This window comes from Poromitra crassiceps, assembly GCF_964638095.1.
Source record: "Poromitra crassiceps genome assembly, chromosome: 8".
NCBI classification, from domain to species: Eukaryota; Metazoa; Chordata; class Actinopteri; order Beryciformes; family Melamphaidae; genus Poromitra; species Poromitra crassiceps.
Genome location: NC_139629.1, coordinates 18936744 through 18962309, shown reverse-complemented (window position 1 = coordinate 18962309; position 25566 = coordinate 18936744). Strand labels below are relative to the sequence as shown.

General features: G+C 43.4%; 1 protein-coding gene across 1 annotated transcript; it reads right to left on the bottom strand.

Annotated features, from left to right (window-relative positions):
• Window positions 1-469: 469 nt before the first annotated feature.
• On the bottom strand, window positions 470-15348 carry aqp3b (aquaporin 3b; the record flags this gene model as incomplete). Its single annotated transcript, XM_083642163.1, has 6 exons — window positions 470-656; window positions 3634-3851; window positions 9730-9848; window positions 10786-10923; window positions 12423-12549; window positions 15241-15348. 6 exons carry the CDS (start codon window positions 15346-15348, stop codon window positions 470-472), a joined length of 897 nt encoding a protein of 298 aa, XP_083498289.1.
• Window positions 15349-25566: the final 10218 nt, after the last annotated feature.

Sequence of the window (25566 nt, the reverse complement as noted above, 5' to 3'; positions counted from 1 at the left end):
CAAGCCCCATCCATCCTGACATGAGGTCAACCAAGCAGCACCTTCCAAATTTGCCTCTCGGAAATCTCTTCAACTTCAGCTTGAGCTGTTTTTTATTAACTACTTTCTGTGTCAAATCTTTGACAGGCCAGTTTTGTCAGAAAGGCAGCATGAAATAAATACAGTTGTATTATATGGATCAACCTGGTTTGAAGAAGTTGGTGAAATACAAATATGAATTTAGAAATGTGACTCCACATATACAGTAGTCAGAAACTGTTCCTGTCTATCGATTTGAGCGCTATACAAAATCACTGATCTCTGATATATGTTGTTATCCAAGATGAAGGGTTAGTTGATATGAAAACCTGAAGTGACATAACACAGCAGAATATATACAATATATATATATATATAAATATATATAGGTTAGGCAGGCTGTTGTAATGTTGTAACATAATTGTAGAAAGAATTTCAAAGAGGACGGAGCTCAAGCATCCTCTTTGGTTGTAGAAAGTTTGAGCCTTTCCTTGTTCTCCTCCACCTTCTCCTCCGCCTTCTTCTCTCGTGCTTCTGCTTCTACATGGTATCCCACCATGAGCTGGTACACCATCACACCCAGTACTGCACCCAAGAAGGGGGCACAGATTGGCACAAAGAACCAGTAGGCTTTTGCCCTGCGAGTGAAAAATGAGAAAAGCGGTGAAACAGCTCATTTACTTTCCCCATTCTTACATTTCTTCCTATTCTATTCACATGTTGTAATAATAACTAATAAAAATAAATTTTGGCCAGGGAAATATATATATATATATATATATATATATATATATATATATATATATATATATATATATATATATATATATATATATACGGTATATATATATATATATATATATATATATATATATATATATATATATATATATATATACGGTATATATATATATATATATGTATATATATATATATGTATATATATATATATGTCTCCCCGTTACAGACTAGTTACACTTTATGCTAATCTCATGCAAAAACTAAAATAAACAATAATATGCAGTTTTTGCTCAAGCTCCACCCCACCAAAGGGGTCTAAAACCGCCTAATGGTGTAGAGCAGCAGAAAAACAGCAGTGACCGAGGCATTTGCATTTACACTTGTGTTCAATGTGGTCACAATGTGTCCCTGACCACGGTTTGGCCGATCAGATCGCAATCGGTCCTCAATGTGTCTTGGGGGCGTTTACACCTGTACTTTCAAGTGGTCAAGCACTATCCGATTGCAATCTGATCACAGAAAATGCATGTTAGTGCCAGGTGTAAATGGCCTCTTTATTGTCTTCAGCTACTGTACCAGTATATATATTTACTTTAAGCAAATAAAACAAAAGTTCTGCTATGCAGATCTCATTGTGTCCATAATATGTGTGATAATAAATCAATCAATCAATCAATCAATCAGTTCCTGCTCTAGAATCCCCAATCCTGTAGTGTAGAGCCGCAGCACTGTCCTTTGGTGAGTCAGCCTATTGAGATATATGGGGGGTTTTACCCCACCCGCGCGCCAGCCATGGTAACGTTTTGTGGGCGTTCCCACACAGTATCTATAGTCAACAATTGAAAGTGGTCCAGGAGGGAAATCCATACATTTGATTGGGAACAGATGATTTAAGCTGCCAGTAGTGTAGTGAAATCCCAAAACACCATTAACGATTGTTTTGGAAGTACTGGGTGAGACACTGGGTGCCAGTGTGGCGTGCAAACATGGCGGCATCCTGGAGGAAGATGCAGGTGAACAGTGGATGGGGGTCAGTGTTGAGAGTAGGTTCAGGGGAAGAGGAGGATGCCAGAAGTGTGTTTGACGCAAAAGTGCCGACTTGATAACCCCAATTACATAACGTCCCCTCCCGTCATCTTCAACCCTATCTACAGTACGTCCAGCTGACGACCACCATTCAAAACTCAGCAAAAATGTCTCACTTCTATTAGGGCCCACGCACGTGTCACCTATCTGCAGGCAGGTCATTTCAGCATGTGTTATTGCCTACAGTATCAGTATTGAATCATCCTGCTCCCTTTCTGTTGGTCCATTTGATTTGATTGCACTGCATTTCTCTGCACTATCCAAGTTGCTTTATAATCACGTTATTTACTCGTTCCATTCATTTCCATTTAAATGATGTATCAGTGCTGCGTATTTTTATTCAAGCTATTTTTTTGTTCTGTGCATTCGTCACTTTCTATCTACAGAACCACTACTATAAATCGGGCTAGAAGCACTATACAGTAGGCTACATCATTGTGGACAACAATACATTGAATTGAATTGAATTGAATTGAATTGAATTGAATTGAATTGAATTGAATTGAATTGAATTAATATGACTGCGTGAACAACATGTGATTGTGGTCAAATACGAAGTGAGACAGCATTTATGGAGCAAGAGTGGAGCTTTTTCCTGTTTCTCAAAGATGAAAGCATTAAGTCACGTATCTGATGGTGATATATATTCGCTGGTCTACCAGGACTCGCATGGTTAGGAGTCCCACTTTCTCTATTTCTTGCAATAATTGTTTCAGCTCCAATTTTGGGAAACTGCTGTTTGTTCACTTTTTTCCTTTGACTTTCGCCTTCCTTATGCAAGTGTGTTATCTTGTATCTAATCTCATCAGAAATATCACTTTAAGCCATTTTAGATGCACATGAGACAGAAATGTGCAAGGCAGCAAAAGTGTGTGTAAAGTGTGTTTGGTGTTTGTGCGAATATTAGTGTGGCTTTTCAAGGGAAATTGTGCATAATAATCAGACACTTTTGGGAACATTGCCTGGAAATTAAATAAACAACAGTTCTATAAATGAGGCCTGGGCCAGTGAGTAGACATCAGAGAAGGTCACACCTTGCATACCCAGAGACAGACATTTATAATTAGCCTACATACACACCGTGCCATGTGTTGCACGTTCCCAGGGCAATAAAGTTGAGGCATGCTGATTATTTAACTCTAGGCAATATACGGAATTGAAAAATATTTGACAAGGGATTTCTTTCCAGCACTAGTGTCCTGAAAAGGTTACACTGTTTTCTATTCACCTTATTCACCACGCCCACTTTTTCTCTGTCCCGCATTAGACGCAATTGTATTTGTTCTTCCGGTTCAGCGTTAGCTGGGCCGGTAAACATCGATAAACTGTAAACTATGAATGAAGTTTGGCAACATTCAGAAGCTACACTGCGGCCAACTTCAGACATGCTCATAGCCCTACTGCTGCGAGCAGCCGATGGCTGTACCCGGTCGGCATTTAACGTTAGTTACAGATAGTCTACTAGCTAGCTTTAGTCTGACCGGTCACAGCCAGCGCTCCTCGCTGGTCGTTAAAAATGTCCAAATAGGCGTTATTCTGATAAACTGGTCACGTCACATATTTGGAATGTTAGGTTCTCATCCGAAAAAATAGCAAAAAATTTATTTTCTTTTTTTTTGCTTTGGCAAGTCTAAAAATGATAAAGTTGGGAGAGTAGCCTAATCTACCTCCGCGTCTAAAAATGGAAATATGATTACAAAATGACGTCATGCAGAAGCCTCCTGATATGGGCAAATAATAAGGTGAATAGGTTTGAGTGGACATTACATTGACGATCAAGATACTCACGTGAAAACCTCACGACCCCAGCCTGCGAAAGCCGTGAAGATGCGTGGTCCCAGGTCCCTGGCTGGGTTGACGGCGTAACCTGAGTTGAAGCCCATTGAAAGGCCGATGACCAAGACCACAAAGCCTACAGTGAAGGCCTCCAGACCTCTAGGGATTGGATTGTTGTATGGATCCACTATAGCCAGGATACACACAATCAGTGCAGCTGTTCCAATCATCTGAGACAAAGGGACAGAGATGACCATTTGTGACAGTTCATTTGAGTTTTGTAACTAAGGATTGTTTTATATTGGATTTCTTTCAGACAAATCAGTCAACATCTCACATGGGTCATACACTGAAGCCATGGGATTATAGGCTTGCTTGGCAGGCACCTGGCCCCTCTGCTTTATGAGTATCTCCAATCTCCAAATCCTTATTCTTCCTTCACTTCTCCATGCTCATTTCTCAGCTTTCATTGACACCTTAAGAAACGACTTGGACTGGGTAACCTCAGCTCCGTGACTGACCGATCAAAAGTGTGTCTCCAAGAGGATCGCAACAATAAGATATGAATGAGAAGAAACTAGAGAACACTTTGAAAAAATTTACCGATATTAACATTGCTGTTATGGCCGATAAATGATATTTACAGATGTCCATATGATCTGTATAAAAAGTTTCTTCATCAGAAGTTTCTATGATAATCAAATGTTGTACTGTACTGGAAAACAATGGAAACACTAATTTGAAAAAGTTTAGTTTAGTTTTTAGTTTATTTAGTTTATTTTTATACAGTTTTGCAGGTGGTCTAGTTTATACTAGGTCATTATCTATATATATAAAAAATAAAAAAATTCTCAGACTGGGGTGGGGGAGGTGGGAAGCTTATTGTGCCTACCCTTAGCACTTAGCACTTATCAAATCATTTCATTTGCCTTGTTCTATTCAAGTTGTGCAGCATCAGATTGAATAAATGGCAAATTCAAGTAATGTCTTAATTTATTTCTGAAACATTTGGAAAAGCCCATCAATTATAGATTATGAAGGTTTTGGCCAATACCGATAACCAATATTAACATTGCTGTTATTATGCCTCCGCCGGCGATAGCCAGGCCGGAGGCATTATGGATCCGGGTTGTCCGTCCGTCCGTACGTCTGTCCGTCCGTACGTACAGTATATCCGTCCGTACGATGTTCGTTAATGCGACATCTGAGGAACGCCTTGACGGAATTTCATCAAATTTGCCTCAAACATCGACTTAGATTCAAGGATGATCTGATTAGATTTTGGTGATCAAAGGTCAAAGGTCAAGGTCACTGTGACCTCTCGAACGCCATTTTCAAGCTTGTTAACGCGATATCTCAGGAATGCCTTGACGGAATTTAATCAAACTTGTCTCAAACATCGACTTGGACTCAAGGATGAACTGATTAGATTTTGGTGGTCAAAGGTCAAAGGTCAAGGTCACTGTGACCTCTCAAATGCCATTTTACAGCTTGTTAACGCGATATCTCACGAATGCCTTGACGGAATTCCATCAAATTTGCCTCAAACATCGACTTGGACTCAAGGATGAACTGATTAGATTTTCGTGGTCAAAGGTCAAGGTCACTGTGACCTCACGAATGCCATTCCCAAGTTCGTTAAAGCGATATCTCAAGAACGGTTTGATAGAATTTCTTCTGATTTGGAAGCATTTCTGCCAATTTGGCTCAAACGTCGACTTGGCCTCAAGGATGAACTGATTACATTTTGGTGGTCAAACTTCAAGGTCACTGTGACCTCTCCAACGCCATTTTCAAGTTGGTTAACGCAATATCTCAAGAACGGTTTGATAGAATTTCTTCTGATTTCGCTCAAACATTGACTTGGACGCAAGGATGAACTGATTCCATTTTGGTTATCAAAGGTCAAGGTCACTGTGACCTCTCAAATGCCATTTTCAAGCTTGTTAACGCGATATCTCAGGAATGTCTTGATGGAATTTCTTCGAATTTGACTCAAACGTCCACTTGGACTCAAGGATGAACTGATTACATTTTGGTGGTCAAAGTTCAAGGTCACTGTGACCTCACACACCCAATTTCCAAGCTCTGTAACGCAACATCACAGTAGCGCCTTGATGGAATTTCTTCCAATTTGCCTCAAATGGCGATTTGGACTCAATAATTAACTAATGGCGGAGGCATAAGTCCGCGTTGCGGTCGTTCTAGTCTTGCTTATTGGACTGATACCAATATAAAAATAAATTGCTAACATTGCCAACATGAATGCTGATATTGTAGCCTACACTGTAGTACCCAGCCCCATATGAATGGCAGTTGTCATCACTCTTAATATGGGTCTACCCAAGCCCATCCACTGGTGATTATTCAGGACAGATACTGTCCGGGACACCTGATGGGTCGGTTGATGAAGGCGGCGAGACCTAATCTAACATTACTGATGACGAATTACAGAGTGCTGCAACAACACATCTGTATGTTAAATAGCTAGCTAGCTGTTAGCTAAGTTTGCTAAGCCCATTACTGCTGCTGTAAGCACTTCACCGACTCCGGGCTCAGTGTGAGTGACCAAACATTTCACTTGTTAACCAATCGGAGTCACGCTCTCCAGTAACATATCAGCTTCGAAATCCGTTGAGCTGCTTCTGGCTTGCAGCTAAAGTTACCGTTAAGTGGTTGCTGGTATACCCGGATGTAGCAGACAAAGAGTATTGAACTAAGGCAAGAGACGAAGCCTGTGTTTTGACAACATCAGCGGTCCCGCCTTGATGTTACAGTGGAACCACTGAGTGGAACAACCTAAGTATTTTAGCCTTCACTTCTTATCAATTTAATTTAGGCTATTTGGCGCAGAATCGTACTACTACTGCGATTGCTCAAAGAGTTTGATGACTGATACAGACAGCAACCAATTGGTTGGGGCTGAAAATTACATCACCGAATAGTGGTGGATAGGCTTGCGTCCAGACCCTAATGGATTGGGGCTGGTTACCAGGCTAGATAGGCTATCGTGCATCCAAGAAACAATATACTGTACAGTATGTACAGTAGTGTCCTCTAGAGAGAGAGTGGCGTCAGCGGAGCATGGTGGCTCAGTGGTAGAGCTGTCGCCTCACAGTCAGAAGGTCCTGAGTTCGATTCTCGCCTGGGACACTGTGGGCGCTGTGGTTGTGTTCCCCCCCATATCTTCAGTGCCTACTGCCCACGTGGGGTATCTCGTCGTAAGGGCCTTTCTCTCTGTGTGGAGTTTGCATGTTCTCCCCGTGCTCCCCCAGGGGGTTCCTCCATATATAACCCCCCCACTAAAAACATGCAGAAGATCAGATCGTCATCGTCATCCGACCAGTGACGACAACATCCGAAGTTGGTCCCCGGGCGCTGTACGAGAAAGCGACCACTGCTCCTGGCCTGCCCCCCGGAGGAAAGGACATGCCTGGATGGGTTAAATGCAGAGGACACTTTTCACCGGCCACCGTCAGCATGAGTGTGTTGTGGCCGCATGCATGTGTTGTGGTGTTCGTGTGACAATAAAAGACGGGCTTGTCACGTTACGAGAGAGAGAGAGGGGACCAAAATGCGAGACTCATTAGCCAATGAACAGCCAGGAATGGGTCTCGCGCTACTTTTGCATGCTAAAATAAAGCTGATAATGTACAATTTGATTCAAGGGGGGGGAAAACCCTTTCAGAGTACAACACAAACTGTCTATTTTGATGCAACTCGACAGTGCTGCTTAATCCAGGACATTACTTCCTGGAACTTTGGAGAGTAAAAAACTGGTTCATTGGAGTGAATGGAGATGTCGGGACTCTTCTATCTATACGGCTCTGGTCTACAGTAGTTCATCACATTTCAATGATTGATATACATTTAGGCAAATATGTGTACTAATCCACTTATCAGGCCTCTCATTTTTTCTGCACGGAGAAACATCGTTTTTAGGAAGCACATTCAGAGCACACAAACCTATTGCTGCAAACCAATTGGCAGTGGATGGGAAGAGGTCAGGTTTTGGATTCAGGTTAAAAAGAGCTGTTGCCTGAGATCTGAATTTATAAAATCGTCTCAAAAACATAATGGCTCCTGAATATAAAAACAGAATGGCTCCTGAATATGGAGACTGGACTGAGTTGCTCAATGATCTGAATGTACAGCCTCAATGAAAAGACACCTATGGTCATGACCTTTGGGTAGTGACCTGAAGCCAAGTGGCTGAGATGAGGTTCCTCCGCAGGGTGGCTGACCACACTCTGTGTAATTAGGGTGAGGAGCTCAGTGAGCCGAAAGGACCTTGGTATTGTTGAGCAGCTGCTCCCCCACATTGGGAGGATCCAGTTGAGGTGGTTTGGGCACCTGGTAAGGATGCCATCTAGGACCTCTCTTTGTAGGTGTTCGGGGCGCTACTGACAGGGAGAAGACGCCAGGGTGTGTGTGTGTGTGGGGGGGGGGGGGGGGGGGGATCCTACAGAAGGCCTGAGAGGTAAGGGGGGGAATTATTTGTGGTCATTGTTGGCCAAAATCAAAGATACGGTATCTCATGATAAAAAAATACATTTACACAATGCCTTTCAGTGGCACTGCATTTACGACTTAATTCTTATGACCAGCGTAGTGCTATGACTATGCGTGTCTCCGAATTGTATGAGCTTCGGCACTGTACTTCCTGAGGTTCGCAGCAACACACTCGCCAAGTGTGAAGTCGATCGGACGAACGGTTGTGGAGATAAACAACTTTTTGTGTTCCCAGTAGGTGGCACTATATGACTATGCACTTGTCCGAATTGCACAAATTTCAGCACTGCACTCCGTCAGGTTCACAGCAGCACACTCCCCAAGTCTGAAGTCAATCGAACGAACAGTTGTCGAGATATGCGACGGACACACTCACTCACTCACTCACTCAGTCACTCAGTCACTCACTCACTCACTCACTCACTCACTGTCAGTCAGTCACTCACTCACTCACTCACTCACTCACTCAGTCACTCACTCACTCACTCACTCACTCAGTCACTCACTCACTCACTGTCAGTCAGTCACTCACTCACTCACTCACTCACTCAGTCACTCACTCACTCACTCACTCAGTCAGTCACTCACTCACTCACTCAGTCACTCACTCACTCACTCAGTCACTCACTCACTCACTCACTCACTCAGTCACTCACTCACTCACTCACTCACTCACTCACTCACTCCCTCACAGACCGTCCTGGAATTATTAGATACATTTTAATTTTCTCAATCCATCTGATGCACTCAGCAAGAGGGCTCATTAGAACGTAGGGGATATATTCTTGACTGTCTTACAGTGGCCAGACACTGAGCTCTCTTCCTTCCATCCTCTGCCATTCTCTTCCCCTGCCCAGTACGCTCCACATGCACACTGATACAATGTTGAAATATAAATAACTATTTGCTTTGCCAGCCGGCCTTGTCCAGGGTAAACTTTGTCCACACAAATTTTGTTGCAATGAATAGTGCGGGCAATTTCTCAGGCTTCACGTTTTGTTATCCAGACACTGCAGACACATTCAACTTGTGAATATTTTCTGAGTGTAACCTCCAGCAAACAAGTTCTCAGGTGTTTTGCTATGATAATACAATCGCACCCAATGCGCTCCCCAGGAAATTGGCAGTATTTTGTAAGTGTCTTATGTGAGATGTCAACTAATATGGCTGCAAGACAACTGCTGGTTATACAGTATGTAATCTATTTTCTTTTTCTTCACAGAGATTATAAGGAAACACATTCATAGAATGCTCTTTTGCACAGCTTGCGTTAGCAATTGTGTAACTTCAGCAGAATGTGTTTGGTGTTTGGTGTGTTTGGTTCAAACAACAAAGTCTATGAGGGGGGAAAAACAGCACTTGTCGTATGTCTTTTGCATTCATTTCAACAGCATGTCTCTAGCAATTCTGTGGAGCGAGCTGGGGCTCTGCAGGTATCTAGTAAACAGTGGGGCCATGTGTCTGATAAGCTCTGATAGGCCCAGGAGGTGTGACTCAACAGTGTACAAGCGTCGAGAGAGGGAGCATCATATAAACGAGAACAGAAGTCAAATTCAACAACAGTTCCTGCTTTCATCATTCATGACCGTCTGTTACCTGATCAAAGAATCCATTAACCAGGGTGAGATGTTTGGATGGATATGTGGCAAAAATCCCAGCTGTGGAATTCTTCCCCACCACGATGAATTCCCCGTGGCCATAGTCCCATAATGCATCTAGCGGTGAAACGATACATGTGCACATCAGCCTTATTATTCATCAAACTGAACAGATATGTTTATATTATATTATTATAGAGAAGCCAAAGTGAACGTCACTTCCTGCCTTTTCCCCTGTACCAGCGTCAGAAAAAATACAACGGTGGTGAATGGAGACAGACGTTACTTGTTTGATCCCGTTTGTGCCACGGGGCACACATGTTACATTTGGTCAATTTAAAAGATAACTATGCATGTCAAGAAAGTCGCAGTTTGTCCTGAAACTGAAACGTAAGGTTGAGTTTTGTAAATCAACTACATCTCGTGTCGCACATTATACGTCACACCATCAACAACAATGGACTGGCGGGAGAGACGCCACTATGGTTGTGCGTATATTTCTGATTTATAACTTCATCACAAACTGAGTCTTTCTCGACTTGCAGAGTTATCTTTTTGGGATCAAATAAACAATCATGAATTGAGCGAGGGAGGGCTCCTTTTTCCAAGCTTTGTCTGGGGGGAGGCCCACAGTCTCACACTTTGAAACCCCCTGCTGTGTAGGTAATGGCAGCAACTGCACAGGATAATGTGGTATTTATTGTATTTGTACTTTCTGCTCAGTTAGATAGCTGCAGTTAAAGCTGTAAACAGCATTGAACAGGGAATGGGACGGAGAAAGCACACGCACACGCACACACACACACACACACACACACACACACACACGCACGCACGCTTACACACACATACACACACACACGCACGCACGCTTACACACACATACACACACACACACACACACACACATCATTGCATGTGCACACACAATAGAAGGTACACACAAACCTCACTGTGTGATAGGGTGCACACCTCCTGCACACCTGCGTTGGTGGTGTGTGGAGCATATAAACAAGAATGTTTTCAGATTGGACGGTTCTGAAGAGTCACATACCAAAATACAGGCCAAATACGATCCCTGAACCCAGGAAGGCACCCAGAGTCTGGAAGAAGAAAAACACGGGGAACTTCCTCCAAGGCTCCCTCCCAAGTAAACACATAGCGAAGGTCACTGCTGGGTTCAGATGACCACCTAGAGAGACAAGAACCAATGGCAAGTTTGGCATTATAATAGATTCTATGGGATTCACCGTCAGAATGAAACCCAGAGGCTCCCTTATATCTACTGCAAATATTCCCATTTTCTCATTGAGACAGTATCAGGCCTATCATCAGTAATTGTGGGCTTGCGAAGTCCTGTTAGGATGGGAGGTCTCTGTGACACAAATTAAATTGGTGGAATGAAAAGGCTCAGAAACGTATCCTCTGAAGTCCGTTTCTTCTTCTTCTTTTAAGCCTTGAAGGGGAAATGAACTACTCTGATGGTGCATTCGCATGGGTGCCTCGCTCCCACTTCTAGTATCCACACCTTAATCATGTGAGGGTAGGAGGTATCTAATTATAAGAGTCTTATTTTCTCAGCTTCACTGTGTATTAGAGGGGGACTGTCTCATTATAAAGGTATTGAAGAAGGGAGCATGAGTGACCTCGGCGGCGCTTCTGCTTTGACAGAAGATACCTGCATGGTGAATAGAGGAGCTACCTCACACGCCTTTCAATTATGGACCACGTGGTGTTTGGAGCTAAGGGCTAAGTGCCTCCATCCACCTGTGTTTCTTAACACATTCTTCTGTCCACTGTTTGCTCTAGCAGTCATTCTTCCAACAAATCTGTCTATGTGGTAAATATTGCACTCGAGATAACTATCAATTTACCTTCTGCTTATAGCCAGGCTGTCAATAATAAGGATACCCTGTTGTGCTGATGAAAGTTTGAAAAATATATCACTGAGGCTGGTGAAAACACCAACATACTTAAATCACACTGGTGCAAAGACCCCCCCCCCCCCCCCCCAATAGACCTTATTCGATTGACGTCACTCACGTACGGGCACGCCCACCGCCGCCATATTGTCAACATAATGCAGCAGCTCTCGTGACAGACTATGTGAGAGCAGCGTTTATAGGAAGCTAGCCGCTGTTAGCGTTACCTGTATCGTTCCAATTGTGTTCGGATGGTGACCTGCGTTAGGCATGGCTGTAGTAACGACAGCAATAAAGTCCCCGTGGTTTGTTTCTATCTCTACCGTCCACAGACGTGAAGGGAGCGAGACTGGGGATACATCAGCAGCACAGGAGAGGTGTGTGGATATAGTTAGTTGAGACAGGTGAAACTTTCTGACAGCTCCTCACAGCAAAGTCTGTTCACCTCGTTATTTTGTTTATTTATTACAGGCATTAACGGCTGCCGTCGGCAGCATACAAACAACAATGGTGGGGTTTTTATTGGTGTCATTACCATCGCTATTTTGTAATGGAACAGAAACGACAATAAGGCTGTTACTAGTTGTCAGCTGCAGCGCTGTGTGCGCGCAGGACGGTATGTCAACAATATGGTGCCGTCCAGGGTTAGCGAATAAGGACTATACAGTAATGTTGAATTTTCCTCCCTCTTCCCAAATTAGAAAGACTGATTTTCAGCAAAGGGTGAACAATGCCCTACCCCTGATATACAGTATAGTAGCCTCCTCACCTGAGACCTGTCCGCTCACAAGGATGCCCAGTGTTGCAGCGAATCCAAAGGCAAAGTTAACGGTGAGGAACATGCCGTGGGAGCCGCCACTCAGTACCACCTGTGCCACCGCACCGCAGCCAAACATCTGCAGAGAGTAGCAGAATATCCCTTAAACACACACTAACAACCAGGGGCGGACTGGGATCATAATTCAGGCCGGGCATTAGATACCAAGCAGGCCAGGCTGATATGGGCCGACGCACGTGCCGGCATCCGAAGGGCGGCATCGAAAAATTTGGGCCGTTTGAAGCCCAATTTGGGCCGTTTGAAGCCAGATTTGGGCCGTTTGAAGCCCAATTTGGGTCATTTGAAGCCCGATTTGGGCCGTTTGAAGCCCAATTTGGGCCGTTTGAAGCCAGATTTGGGCCGTTTGAAGCCCAATTTGGGCCGAGTCCAATTTTACAATGAGATGCACCCACTTTAACCCTGAATAAAGTAATAAAACCACTAGTAAACCAGTAGGCGGCGCCTGGCCTGCTGTTCAGTGAGTGGCCCGACTGCGGGCACAAAATATATATATATATATATATTTATTTATTTTTTATTTATTTTTGCAGGCCAGGCCAGGCCAGGCCACCGGGCATTTGCCCGACGTGCCCGATTATGCAGTCCGCGCCTGCTAACAACAATGACCTCAAATCATATTAAACACAGTCACCGCTATCTGAATTGAAGATCTTTTTCATCATTCAGTTGCATCCTCTTTTTGGGACCCAGCCCAAAAAAAACATGCAGTCAAGCAAAAACAAAGACCTTGCCGCTTGAGAGCCAAATGGTTTTTCCTACACACAGACAACAGTAGTAGGGGAAAATACGCCAGAGAGAATAATAAAGACCTGCAGTGAGTTGACCTGAGAGCCAGGTCTCCTGCTGATCCTTGCTTTTTGTCTTGGGCAGGGCATGTCTCTCTGACCCCAACATGTGTATGTTGTGGGTGGGCTCTGTGTAACTATTGATGCTAGCGCCACCTGCAGCAGGGGCTCTCGGCTGCAGAAGGCTAACGCTGACCAGCCGGGAATCGGACTGCCAACCGGGCCGAAAGGTTCCATTTAGTTCTTCAGCCAAACACTGGCTCAGGAGTTAACAGGCCACGCGCTGCTGGGCAGCAGAATAACAAGCGTCCAGGTTTATCGCTGCTGGTGCCCTCTCCACATATTTGTGTTGTCTGTAGGTTACCATGAGAAACAAAAGGATTTCAGGTTGTTTTTATCACCCAATCCCCAGGATAAAATGTGGGCATTGTAAATTTCTGCCACTCCTTCTCCCTACCCGCGACAGACTTTGACATACTTACACCTCAGACTGTTATTACGTTCTATGACGTGTTTAACGTTAATCATTCACGTATCAACGTGAAATGCCACGTATTTTCGTTAAGAAATGTTCATACTTTACATTTCCGTGGATGGCAGAAACGTACAATATGTCGACATTTTATTCTGCCGACTGGGCTGTTTTTAACAGGCCAACATTTTGTTTTGAATCGCAGGCTTCCTGCTGTGTTAAGAATGTCGGATCAGGTTTCAGTGAGGACTTATAGGGCAAATATGATGGACTTCATTCAGCTATCAACTTTAAGTTTATTCATGTGTATTATATCTGCACAATACAGATCTGGTAATTGAACTATAACGACAGAAAAGATGGCACATCAAATACATTTTCACCTTCTCCATGGTCAAGATAGGTTGTATGAGACCACCTGGTCACCATTCAAGGCTTCTTCCTTTCCAACCTATTCAGCCATATCCTGCTCATTCGATCTGCCGTCATTTGTTTGAATCAGTCATGTTGGACGTGAACTCATTTGGATCACCTCACTGGGTATTCCTCATGTACTTTCTCCACAATAAGCCACTTCAGTGGCGGTGATGTACTTTTTCCATTTGTGACATCCCTTTATCTTTTTTTCACGTGTTACAATTTAAACATACAGTAATGTATAGTCTAGAAATCTTTTGGGGGTGGTGGACGGTTGGTTGTGTAATAGTGAAGAAATAAAGAACTTTTTCATTCACTGATACCAAACGTAGTCAATGTAAATTCTACCTTGATGGAAAAAACAAAAGCTCATTAAGAACATACTTATTATATACTTATTGGGCAGGTGAACCTGTGGAAAAACAAAACACAAAGCTCATGTTCCATCCCCTCTATAGACTTTGGTGACCCCAGGGGTCGCTCACAGGCTCACTTCACACACACACATGGTGGGTGGTTTCTTTTCATTGTAACTTGTCACATAAAGAATGTGTTGAGAGTCTTCTGCTTAAAGATTCAGCTCTCATCACTGGCACATATACCCTCATCTAGACAGCCAGACAATAGAAAATCCAAATGTCAGACATCAACAGTATTTGGTCTTCCAAAATGACTTGGGAAGGGGGGAATGAAGCGATGCAAAATATATTCTGTTAACCACACACTATTATTTGAATTTCCTTTTATGTGACCAAAGGTATTTCAACAGCATTTTTTAATAGAATGTTTTGTTTTTTACATTTTACACCATGTATTTTTCTTTATTTTTTTCTTCCATTTAAATAGTTCATTGGCAGCCTGCATTGCTAGGGGAATGGGAATAGTAAGGTTCCAGTGTATGATATGAATTATGCATCTTCTACATATAACCTTCACCCTGAGATAACACGCCTTGTTTATGCTGAGCATTGAATCATTTAGTCTATTATACTCAAGCTTTTAGTTGAACAAGATCAACCTTCTGGCTGATCACCCTGACCCTGCAGTATACCATGCAAAACCACTCCTTACTTACCACCAAAATAAGGGTCCCCAGACATTCTGCCAGTGCCTGGCGAAGGAGCGCATGTCGGATCTGGAAGGTCCGCTCCAGTTTCTCCAGAATATCCTTTTGTTTCGCCATGATGCTGTGGTGGACTTTGTCTTGAGAGAGTTTCTGTGGTCTAACAACCACTGTATGTCAGTCAGTCAGTGTGTATCAAAGGGCCTGTTCAGACCTTTGCCGCTCCGATCTCAGTAAAGTACAGTCTGAAGGCACCCAATGCGCACTTGACTGCCTCAGGCCACCTTGGGAGGTGGGCTGGCTCGCATGAGATCCAGCCTCCGATTCATGTGTGTGTGTGTGTGTGTGTGTGTGTGTGTGTGTGTGTGTGTGTGTGTGTGTGTGTGTGTGTGTGTGTGTGTGTGTGCGCGCGCATGTGTGTGTGTGTGTGTGTGTGTGTGTGTGTGTGTGTGCGCGCGTGCGTGTATGTGTGCACAGCGATGCGACCTTGGGGAACCCCTCCCTTAGCAAGGAAAAGGAAGAGTTCCTCTAGACTGGCTGTCACTCCTAAACACATCTCCACTCATCTATCACTATGATGACACCATGTTATGTTGCTGCCTATGCCTAACTCCTGATACTTTTTCTCTGCCAACTCCAAAAACAGGCTACATGTAGGCTGCAGCATACTTAGGCAAGTAAGTAGATGGGTAGAAAAGTTGACAACCCGGGAACTGCCCAGTAAGAAGCAGAACCTCTAAATCACCATAGAAAGGGGAAATAACTGATTCTTCAGACTGCTATTGGTAACAACAACCACTTTACTGTGTGATTGATTGTTGATTGTAACTATATCAGATTGTTAATAGAGTGACTAATATTGCAGCATATTCACCTTATAGTAGCCCCGCCCACTTGACCCATTGTGTCACGACTTCCTGTTCCAAACGCCGACTGTTTTACCTGCTCAAACTTAATAAACAAACAGTTAATAAACAAACAATATACAATTTTCTGTAGCGGATTGTAGGTTTTTGGGGTGTCAGCCGGAGTTTAGTCTGACAATGTTGTGCACACCAGATAGTTGGTTAGGTTAAGTTAGTTAGGTTAAATACATACATTACATAAGTGCCTGGGTAGCGAGCAGACGGCAGTATTTGACAATTTAGCAGCTAAATCATAGATTATTGCAAGATATTCCATATTCCAGACTGAAATGCTATAACAGAAGTGGAGTATTGGCCAGAATGACATGAACATTTGGACACTTATTCAGCGGGCATCTTGCATGTTGCATTCAGGTGCACTGTAAAAAAAAAAAAAAAAAAAAAAAAAAAAAATTGCAATTCCATCACGGGCCACACAGCCCGCGGGTCGCATGTGGCCCACGGGCCGCAAGTTGAGTATCACTGCTCACTGGTGGTTCGGATTCAAACCAATAGATTGGAGCGTGGCAAGATGGATTTGTCGTGTGATCGTAATCTCGTGATCTAGTGCGAATCCAGCTTGCTCGCAAGGTAGCTGAAGGGTCCATCCACCACCTCCACTGGCTCCATTTAACTAAATGGTCTTTGGTGTATTGTTTCTTTAGGTCCCAAAACGTTTTTTTTTAACTTGTTTTTGTGAAATTACTATTTCGAAAAATGAATGAAGTACAGCTATTTTACCACTGTATTATATTATTATTGATCATATTTCCAGGAGCTCAGTGGCCAACTCAGGATTCTTGGCTTGTTATCTACAGTACTGTATTTCAAACTCATCTGAATGCAGACCAAGGCCTTTCATAGCCATCTCCTTCTTCTTCTCATTTTCTGTATCTGTAATGAATTGCGCTGGGCCTGGCCTCCAGGTCTCCTATCAGAGCGCCCGTCTGTGAGCCAAGCTTCAGCAAGTCCATTACACACGGTCCTTCCACGTGACAGCAGGTAAGGAATGAATTGTCGGGGACAGACGGCAGGGATCTCAATAGTGCTGTCTCCTCCACTCAGAATGCTTGATTTTATTTTACAATTTATATTTTACCCAGCTGACACTCTTATCCAGGGCAACTTACAGTATAATGCATGTTACACTTAGCTTGATTTTAAGCTTAAACAAACACCCCAAACAGTCATAAACAGCGGTTCCCAACATTTTCCAAGTTCCATCTCATGGCCCACTTGAAAATCTCCAAAATGTTGGCAGCCCACATCTGACCGTAAACAGTACGGAGGCCAAATAATGCGTTCTCAGAGCACTTTTTATTGTAACGATAAACAGAGCTGTCCATCAGCACCACACATAAATCAGAAACTAAAGGTGAGGGGCTGTCTGCAATAGGCTAAGTAATTGACTCCAAATTAAATAAGAGTATATATATTTAGTATCATTATTTACCAGGTAAATTAGGCAATGTAATAAATGCTCTGATAACTTGATAACCTAAATTGACTGTTGCTGACCCCCCTTCATTGTGTAGCCTATGCTATAAACAGTTTTTCACACATGTACTGCATCCAGCACTACTAATTGTTTTATGTAACAGTTTATGTAACATAATTAAAGTGTTGAACCTTACTTAAGTAAGGGTTAAGTTCCTAAGGTACCTTGTCGATTTTGATCTATGAAACAGTTAGGGAAGAAAACGACACTAACACACGAAGGTGTTTACACACTGTCTTCACCTTATTAACATTGCCCTGAGCCACCGTGTGTGTGTGTGTGTGTGTGTGTGTGTGTGTGTGTGTGTGTGTGTGTCTGTGTGTGTGTGTGTGTGTGTGTGTGTGTGTGTGTGTGTGTGTGTGTGTGTGTGTGTGTGTGTGTGTGTGTGTGTGTTGGTTCTTTATCTCACACGGCAGGCTAAGGCAAGTGTTATCATTATCTCAGAGTCCACCATAATTAAGATGTTAGCAGCTGCTGCACAGCTCAGCGTATTAGTGGTATGCGATTGGCCAATGCAGACAACTTTGATTATCTTAGAGGTTAATTAACATCAGACAGATTTTGGTGCTTTGTTGTAAACTGCTTGTTTGTCTTTCAACCCCCGTAGCTTTTCCCCGGACTTTGTAAACACAACGCAGCATAAAATTCCCACCCGGGAACCCTTATTTGAATATTAAGGACAAGGATATATATATATATATATATATATATATATATATATATATATATATGGGTATATACAGTATATACCCACACACACATATATACACACATATATATACATGTATGTATGTGAGAAGGAATCACTGTAATTACCCTGGTTACTTTAGTGATGCTTCTGTCACACTAATTAGAATTATTTCTTGCCCTACCACAATAGATGATGCGGCTGGGGCAGGGTTCATCTCATCTTTCAACTTGAAAAATGTAACATGTCAGCCGTTGATGTATAGTTTATATTCCTGAGTTGGATTCATAATGTATTGTGTTGTGCGTGGCGGACAAAATCAAAGGCTGTATATTATCCATCGGAGAACAATGTTTAATTTGTTTCAGAGGGAGCCTTGAGGATGAGTTAGAATAGACAAAAGCCAAAGACAGAGATGAATAGATATAATCTACTACTGGAGTTATCATTTACATATCCATGATTATACTCTGTCCACCACCGCCTCTGAATAAAATGAGGTTCCATTATCGGTGGGTTCTCTTCAAATTCACAGTTAATGCTATAGCAAAGTCAAGGTATACTCAGTGTGTGTGGCCACAGAGAGTGCCACTGCATTACTGTAGCATAATATCAGTCTTACATGTATGAGTCAACCTAATCAGCATTCCCACTGTCTACTCAAATCGAAAGGTATCTGGTGATATCACCAAATCAACCATGTCTATGCTGCTACGGGCATTATAATTCAACAATCACACTGGTATAATGGAATATAAAAACCTGAAAAAGCAACCCTTTCCCCCCACAGGAGTAAATTATAGGTCGTAATAGTGATGTCTTGTAATGAGAGTGCACACAATCATCTCTGCCTGACATCTATGTTGTCAGTAGGACAGTGGTAGGGGGAATGTGTCTCTTGGAACACAGATTATTTACACAAAAATCACGTCCCCCTATCATTATGTTCTATGTGTTGTATTATGCGTTATGTGATACGTGTGTTTTACGTATGTATGTTTGTCCATTGATACCTGTAGGTCTTTGTATGAGATCAGGCTCCCTTCGAAAGCTTTAAATAGCTTCCTGGGAGCCCTGGCAAACTCACATTGTAAACCTGATGATGGTGATGATTATGATGACGATGATAATGTACGGTGATGACGATGACGATGACAATATGTGTGTGTGTGTGTGTGTGTGTGTGTACATTTTCATTTAATTTCATATGTTCAGAACTCTGCTCCACAACAAACCTCATAGATGCATTCACGTCATTACGTGGATCCACGTCATACATACTGTATGTAGGGCATTATTTATGCCTGTGTGGGCTAACAGTACATTGGGTGCTTATCGAAGGGGTCTCATATTTGCCCCGCCCCCAATTTCCTCTTTTTATATATTGAATGGTTACCCAGTCTCCTGGTAATTTCTGTTCCTCAATTACTATTTTAAACAATACAGCTCTATGTAAATGTTGATAACAGTTAGATAGGTGAGTTCCATTGGCTGATATTGTGCCATCTCCATCCCCTTTCACAATTCACTCTGTACTGTCACTTTCAAAATCCCCCCACGATGTGCAACAACAAAGCGAGCGATCCAGCGACTGTACCAAGTTCATGATGAAAAATGAATCAAAACAAACCTGTGCTAATACTTGATTTAATTGAATACATGCAATAGCAGTTAGAGACTATGTTTGACAGGAATTGGTGGTGATAAAATGGTTGGAGGAGCATGTAATGCCGAATGTGGTGATGGCTGTTGAAGATTCATGGGAATAGCAAGGCCAGGAGCCAGTAAAATAAATTGTGGTGGCTGGTCAATTGACTATGCAATTTTCCCCGCAGGCTGCATATATGCATGTACCATTCAGACAATGATTTGCAATTAATTCTTACCCAGAAATAAGATCTACATGAATAAGATTAATTCTTACCCAGAACACATTGTAATGTGTCCAACAAGTGACAGTCACATGGAAGAGATTTATGTAAATGTAAAAACAGTAAATGATAGCATTTTATTCATAACAGCAATGCCCTTTTTTAAAGCCCTTTTCTTTCTTTTTTTTTGCCTGGGTGCAGACCAATCTGCCCACTCCACTGAGTAGAGTTTTCACTGCTTCTGAATGGAGTGTAGCAAGTTCACGATTCAGTCTGATATCAGGCTATCATTTTATAGCACTGACATGGACCACGCATAATGTTATTTTACTAGTCACCGAGGACATGCAAAGCAGTGTAGCCTACAAAGTGAAAAGTTTAGAATGCAAATTCAAATGCATTCCACTTCAAGTGTGTGGTGAAGCCCATGGCAACCAAGAGAACACAGAAGCTGTCTCCACATTGAAATGGACACCTGCAACTTTAGCATGAAGCATGAATAACAGAGGGATTTTGACAACACTGAGCATCAAGGTCAGAAAGCAACACATGGTGCAGAGGATGCAGAGACTGAGATTAAAAATAAAAATAAAAAAGTTACTCACTTCCCACTTGACAATTACCATTTCTAAGCAGACCCAGGGTGGTTGAAATAAGTTTCTCATGGAAGGAGATCGAGGAGGTTTCTCTGGAAGGAGAGGAATTTATTTCATTTAATAACATATGGTACGCCATGATGGTACGGCATGGTAGGATTGCCTTTTCACCAGGGAGGGTCTGGTGAGACGAAGGAGGAGCGTGGCCGGGAAAACCACAGGGCCTGAGCCTCCATGCACCGAAGGGTCTTTCAATACTGCGGTGTAGCACTAGCTATTGCAGCGGATTGGGCGTGATCAGCCCTTCCGCGGGCAACGTTGCAGACAGAGTAGGAAGGCTGATCCGTGAGCGGCTGCTTCCGGGACGCGGGTCGGGGTCTTAATCGGCCTCGGCTGGGTCTACTGGGCGAGGGTGTATGATGTTGAGAGACCCGAAACACCTTACGACCGCAGCTAACATCACTGATGACGCGTGCCAGCGCATGCCGAAGTATGTATTTTGAACATCTAGTGGGAAAAGCATATTTCATGGTCAATTAAAATATATATTATATACAATATTCACATAAGTGATGTGAGGGATATACTGGCTAATGGGGGGAATTCGGGCTAACTTGTTATGCTTTGTGTGGGGGTGGTAGACAGAGTTATCTGACTGGCTTGTAATGTATTGTATTTGAAATATGTCCCAAATTATGCTCAATCCTATTGGATCAGACCACTGTAAAAGATCAGACCAGTATAAAAGGGATTTTTTTTCTGCTGGAAGAGAGCAGGAGAGCATGTGATCATTATGTATATTATTAGCATTATGAGCATTATGTAACAGGTCTTGTCCAACGTATGTCCATGTGACACCACCACACACCATCATCAAACAATTCACAATCCCACCAGCCCAACACAATTTGTCCTCATCAGAGGCATTCTGCTGCAGCATGTCAATGTCTGCAGCCGAGTACAAAACAACAGCTTGGGTAGAGAGACAGACCCTGGGGAAGAGCCCGCAGTGCAGCTAACTTAGCAGCTTTGTCAGTTCTGGCATCGCCTCTAGAGACCAAATCCTTAGCAGAAGTGTGAGCTTTACATTTCATGATGGCAAGGGAGGGAGGAGGGTAGGAGACGGGCTTACAAAAAAAATCATCAATAAGTTCAGAATGGTTTATAGGGCACCCCAGCAGCAGTGAAAAATCTTGTTTTTCCGCAGCTTCCCAGATGCACCGCCCCACAAGACAACTGTCTGTCAGTATTGGCAGAGTGCCAAAAAGCTGATGTGCATGCATGCATTAAGCAATTTACAATCATTTGTGCGGAATAGGAGGAAGGACCACATTCAAGGAGTTCAAAATCAGCAGAGATGGGAAGTAACTAAGTACAAATACTTTGTTACTTTACTTAAGTCTCATCTTCAGGCATTTGTACTTTTCTGAGCATTTATTTTTCGAAAAACTTTTTACTTGTACTCCCTACATTAACAAACATCTTTCTACTCCTTAGATTTTCAAAGCAGGCTAGTTACTTTAGTTTTAATGCATGACAGTCTGTCTCTCTCGTCACACAAATTATTAATCAAAGTATTCAAGATTCAAGATTCAAGATTTTTATTGTCACTCCGTAGTACAAGTATCACGTGTGAAATTCTTGTGCTGTGAACGTATAGTCTCGATGGTATAGTATAGAGTAGACACTTCTAAGATGGCTCAGCCGAGTGGCCATAAATCACGGATGATGTCACAGAGGATGTCAAGGGGGACGTCACTCGAGCAATTGTGATGTCATCAGTGATGTCACTCGAGCAATTGCAATGTCGTGAGTGAGTGACGTCATCAGTGATGTCACTCGAACAATTGTAAATTGTCATTGAGTGATGTCAGGGGTGATGTCACTCAGTGTGATGTCATCAGTGATGTCACCCTGCAGTGATTTATCAGATGTCAGACAAGCAGCTCTATGATGACTATGAGGACCCTGCTGCAGGAAGACCACTTCAGAAGGCGGATCAATGAGCGGTGTCGGTGGTGGGGTGGGTGGACCACTCTGGCGTTCACAGCCAGGTGGGGTCACGCTGCCTGTGTGGCCTACAGTAACTGTACTGTACAGTACCCTACTGTACCCTGATCACCCAGGGAGCCCATGTAGACCTAGCTGATGACAGAGACCGCACGCCTCTCTACTGGGCCGTGGTCTACGGTCACCTGGACTGTGTCCAGATCCTCCTGGAAGCCGGGGCCGACCCCAATGGACGTGTACACCGCACATACAACCCAGTCTCCCGTGCTGCCGCAGAGGGACAGCTTTTGTAATGTGTGTTGGACAGGTCAGAGTATTCAATACTGCTAAACAACACAAGTGTATTTGGATTGAGCACATTGCAGCAGACAAATGTAATCTCACACTAGCCATCAGAACTGCATCGCACACAGTCCACCATGCTGCTGTGACCTGCTGGGGTCTCCCCCTGTGTTCCAGTAGCATGCACACAGAATAAGGGACATTAACAATCAAATCTTGAGCTTCCACTAAAACGTGAGTCCCGTGTAGACTGAGCAGTGGCCTCTACTGCACGGAGAGCCAGCCTATAATCCCCCTCACCAGTCACCACGCACTCCAGCCTATAATCCCCCTCACCAGTCACCACACAGACCCAGCCTATAATCCCCCTCACCAGTCACCACACACTCCAGCCTATAATCCCCCTCACCAGTCACCACGCACTCCAGCCTATAATCCCCCTCACCAGTCACCACACACTCCAGCCTTTTAATCCCCCTCACCAGTCACCACACACTCCAGCCTATAATCCCCCTCACCAGTCACCACACACTCCAGCCTATAATCCCCCTCACCAGTCACTCACCACACAGCCTATAATCCCCCTCACCAGTCACTCACCACACAGCCTATAATCCCCCTCACCAGTCACCACACACTCCAGCCTATAATCCCCCTCACCAGTCACAGTCACCACACAGCCTATAATCCCCCTCACCAGTCACCACACAGCCTATAATCCCCCTCACCAGTCACCACACAGCCTATAATCCCCCTCACCAGTCACCACACAGCCTATAATCCCCCTCACCAGTCACCACACACTCCAATTGGCAACTGAAATAACCACAAGGACGCTGACTGTAGGCATGCATTAGCACCAATAAAGCAAAGGCCTCTTTTTCCTAAACAATCAAATTGAATGGTTTGTCACAATCAATCCATCAGACAGCCCAAGGGGCTGGTGCAGATAGACACGCTTTCTTTGAGTTTGCAGAAAGTGTCCTCACACTGTGGTGTCTACACACTGTGGTGTCTACACATGGTGTCTATGTTATGAGGTCACTAGGTCAAACATTCCCTGCAGTCAACTAATCAAGAAGAGGGCAGTGCAAAGGTCACTCTCAGAGAAGCAGCAGCTCTCAGAATACAGGAGCAGACAGTAGGTTAGAATACAGGAGCAGACAGTAGGTTAGAATACAGGAGCAGACAGTAGGTTAGGAGCAGACAGTAGGTTAGAATACAGCAGCAGACAGTAGGTAACTTAGAATACAGGAGCAGAGAGTAGGTTAGGAGCAGACAGTAGGTTAGAATACAGCAGCAGACAGTAGGTTAGAATACAGGTGCAGACAGTAGGTTAGAATACAGGAGCAGAGAGTAGGTTAGAATACAGGAGCAGAGAGTAGGTTAGAATACAGGAGCAGAGAGTAGGTTAGAATACAGGAGCAGACAGTAGGTTAGAATACAGCAGCAGCAGACAGTAGGTTAGAATACAGGAGCAGACAGTAGGTTAGAATACAGGAGCAGACAGTAGGTTAGAATACAGGAGCAGACAGTAGGTTAGAATACAGCAGCAGACAGTAGGTTAGAATACAGGAGCAGAGAGTAGGTTAGAATACAGGAGCAGACAGTAGGTTAGAATACAGGAGCAGACAGTAGGTTAGAATACAGGAGCAGACAGTAGGTTAGAATACAGCAGCAGAGAGTAGGTTAGAATACAGGAGCAGAGAGTAGGTTAGAATACAGCAGCAGACAGTAGGTTAGAATACAGGAGCAGACAGTAGGTTAGAATACAGCAGCAGACAGTAGGTTAGAATACAGCAGCAGACAGTAAGTTAGAATACAGGAGCAGAAAGTAGGTATACAGAAGCAGAGAGTAGGTTAGAATACAGCAGCAGACAGTAGGTTAGAATACAGGAGCAGACAGTAGGTTAGAATACAGCAGCAGACAGTAGGTTAGAATACAGGAGCAGAGAGTAGGTTAGAATACAGGAGCAGAGAGTAGGTTAGAATACAGGAGCAGACAGTAGGTTAGAATACAGGAGCAGAAAGTAGGTATACAGGAGCAGACAGTAGGTTAGAATACAGCAGCAGACAGTAGGTTAGAATACAGGAGCAGCGAGTAGGTTAGAATACAGGAGCAGACAGTAGGTTAGAATACAGGAGCAGAGAGTAGGTTAGAATACAGGAGCAGAGAGTAGGTTAGAATACAGGAGCAGAAAGTAGGTATACAGGAGCAGAGAGTAGGTTAGAATACAACAGCAGACAGGTTAGAATACAGGAGCAGAGAGTAGGTTAGCAGAGAGTAGGTTAGAATACAGGAGCAGACAGTAGGTTAGAATACAGGAGCAGACAGTAGGTTAGAATACAGGAGCAGAGAGTAGGTTAGAATACAGCAGCAGACAGTAGGTTAGAATACAGGAGCAGACAGTAGGTTAGAATACAGCAGCAGACAGTAGGTTAGAATACAGCAGCAGACAGTAGGTTAGAATACAGGAGCAGAAAGTAG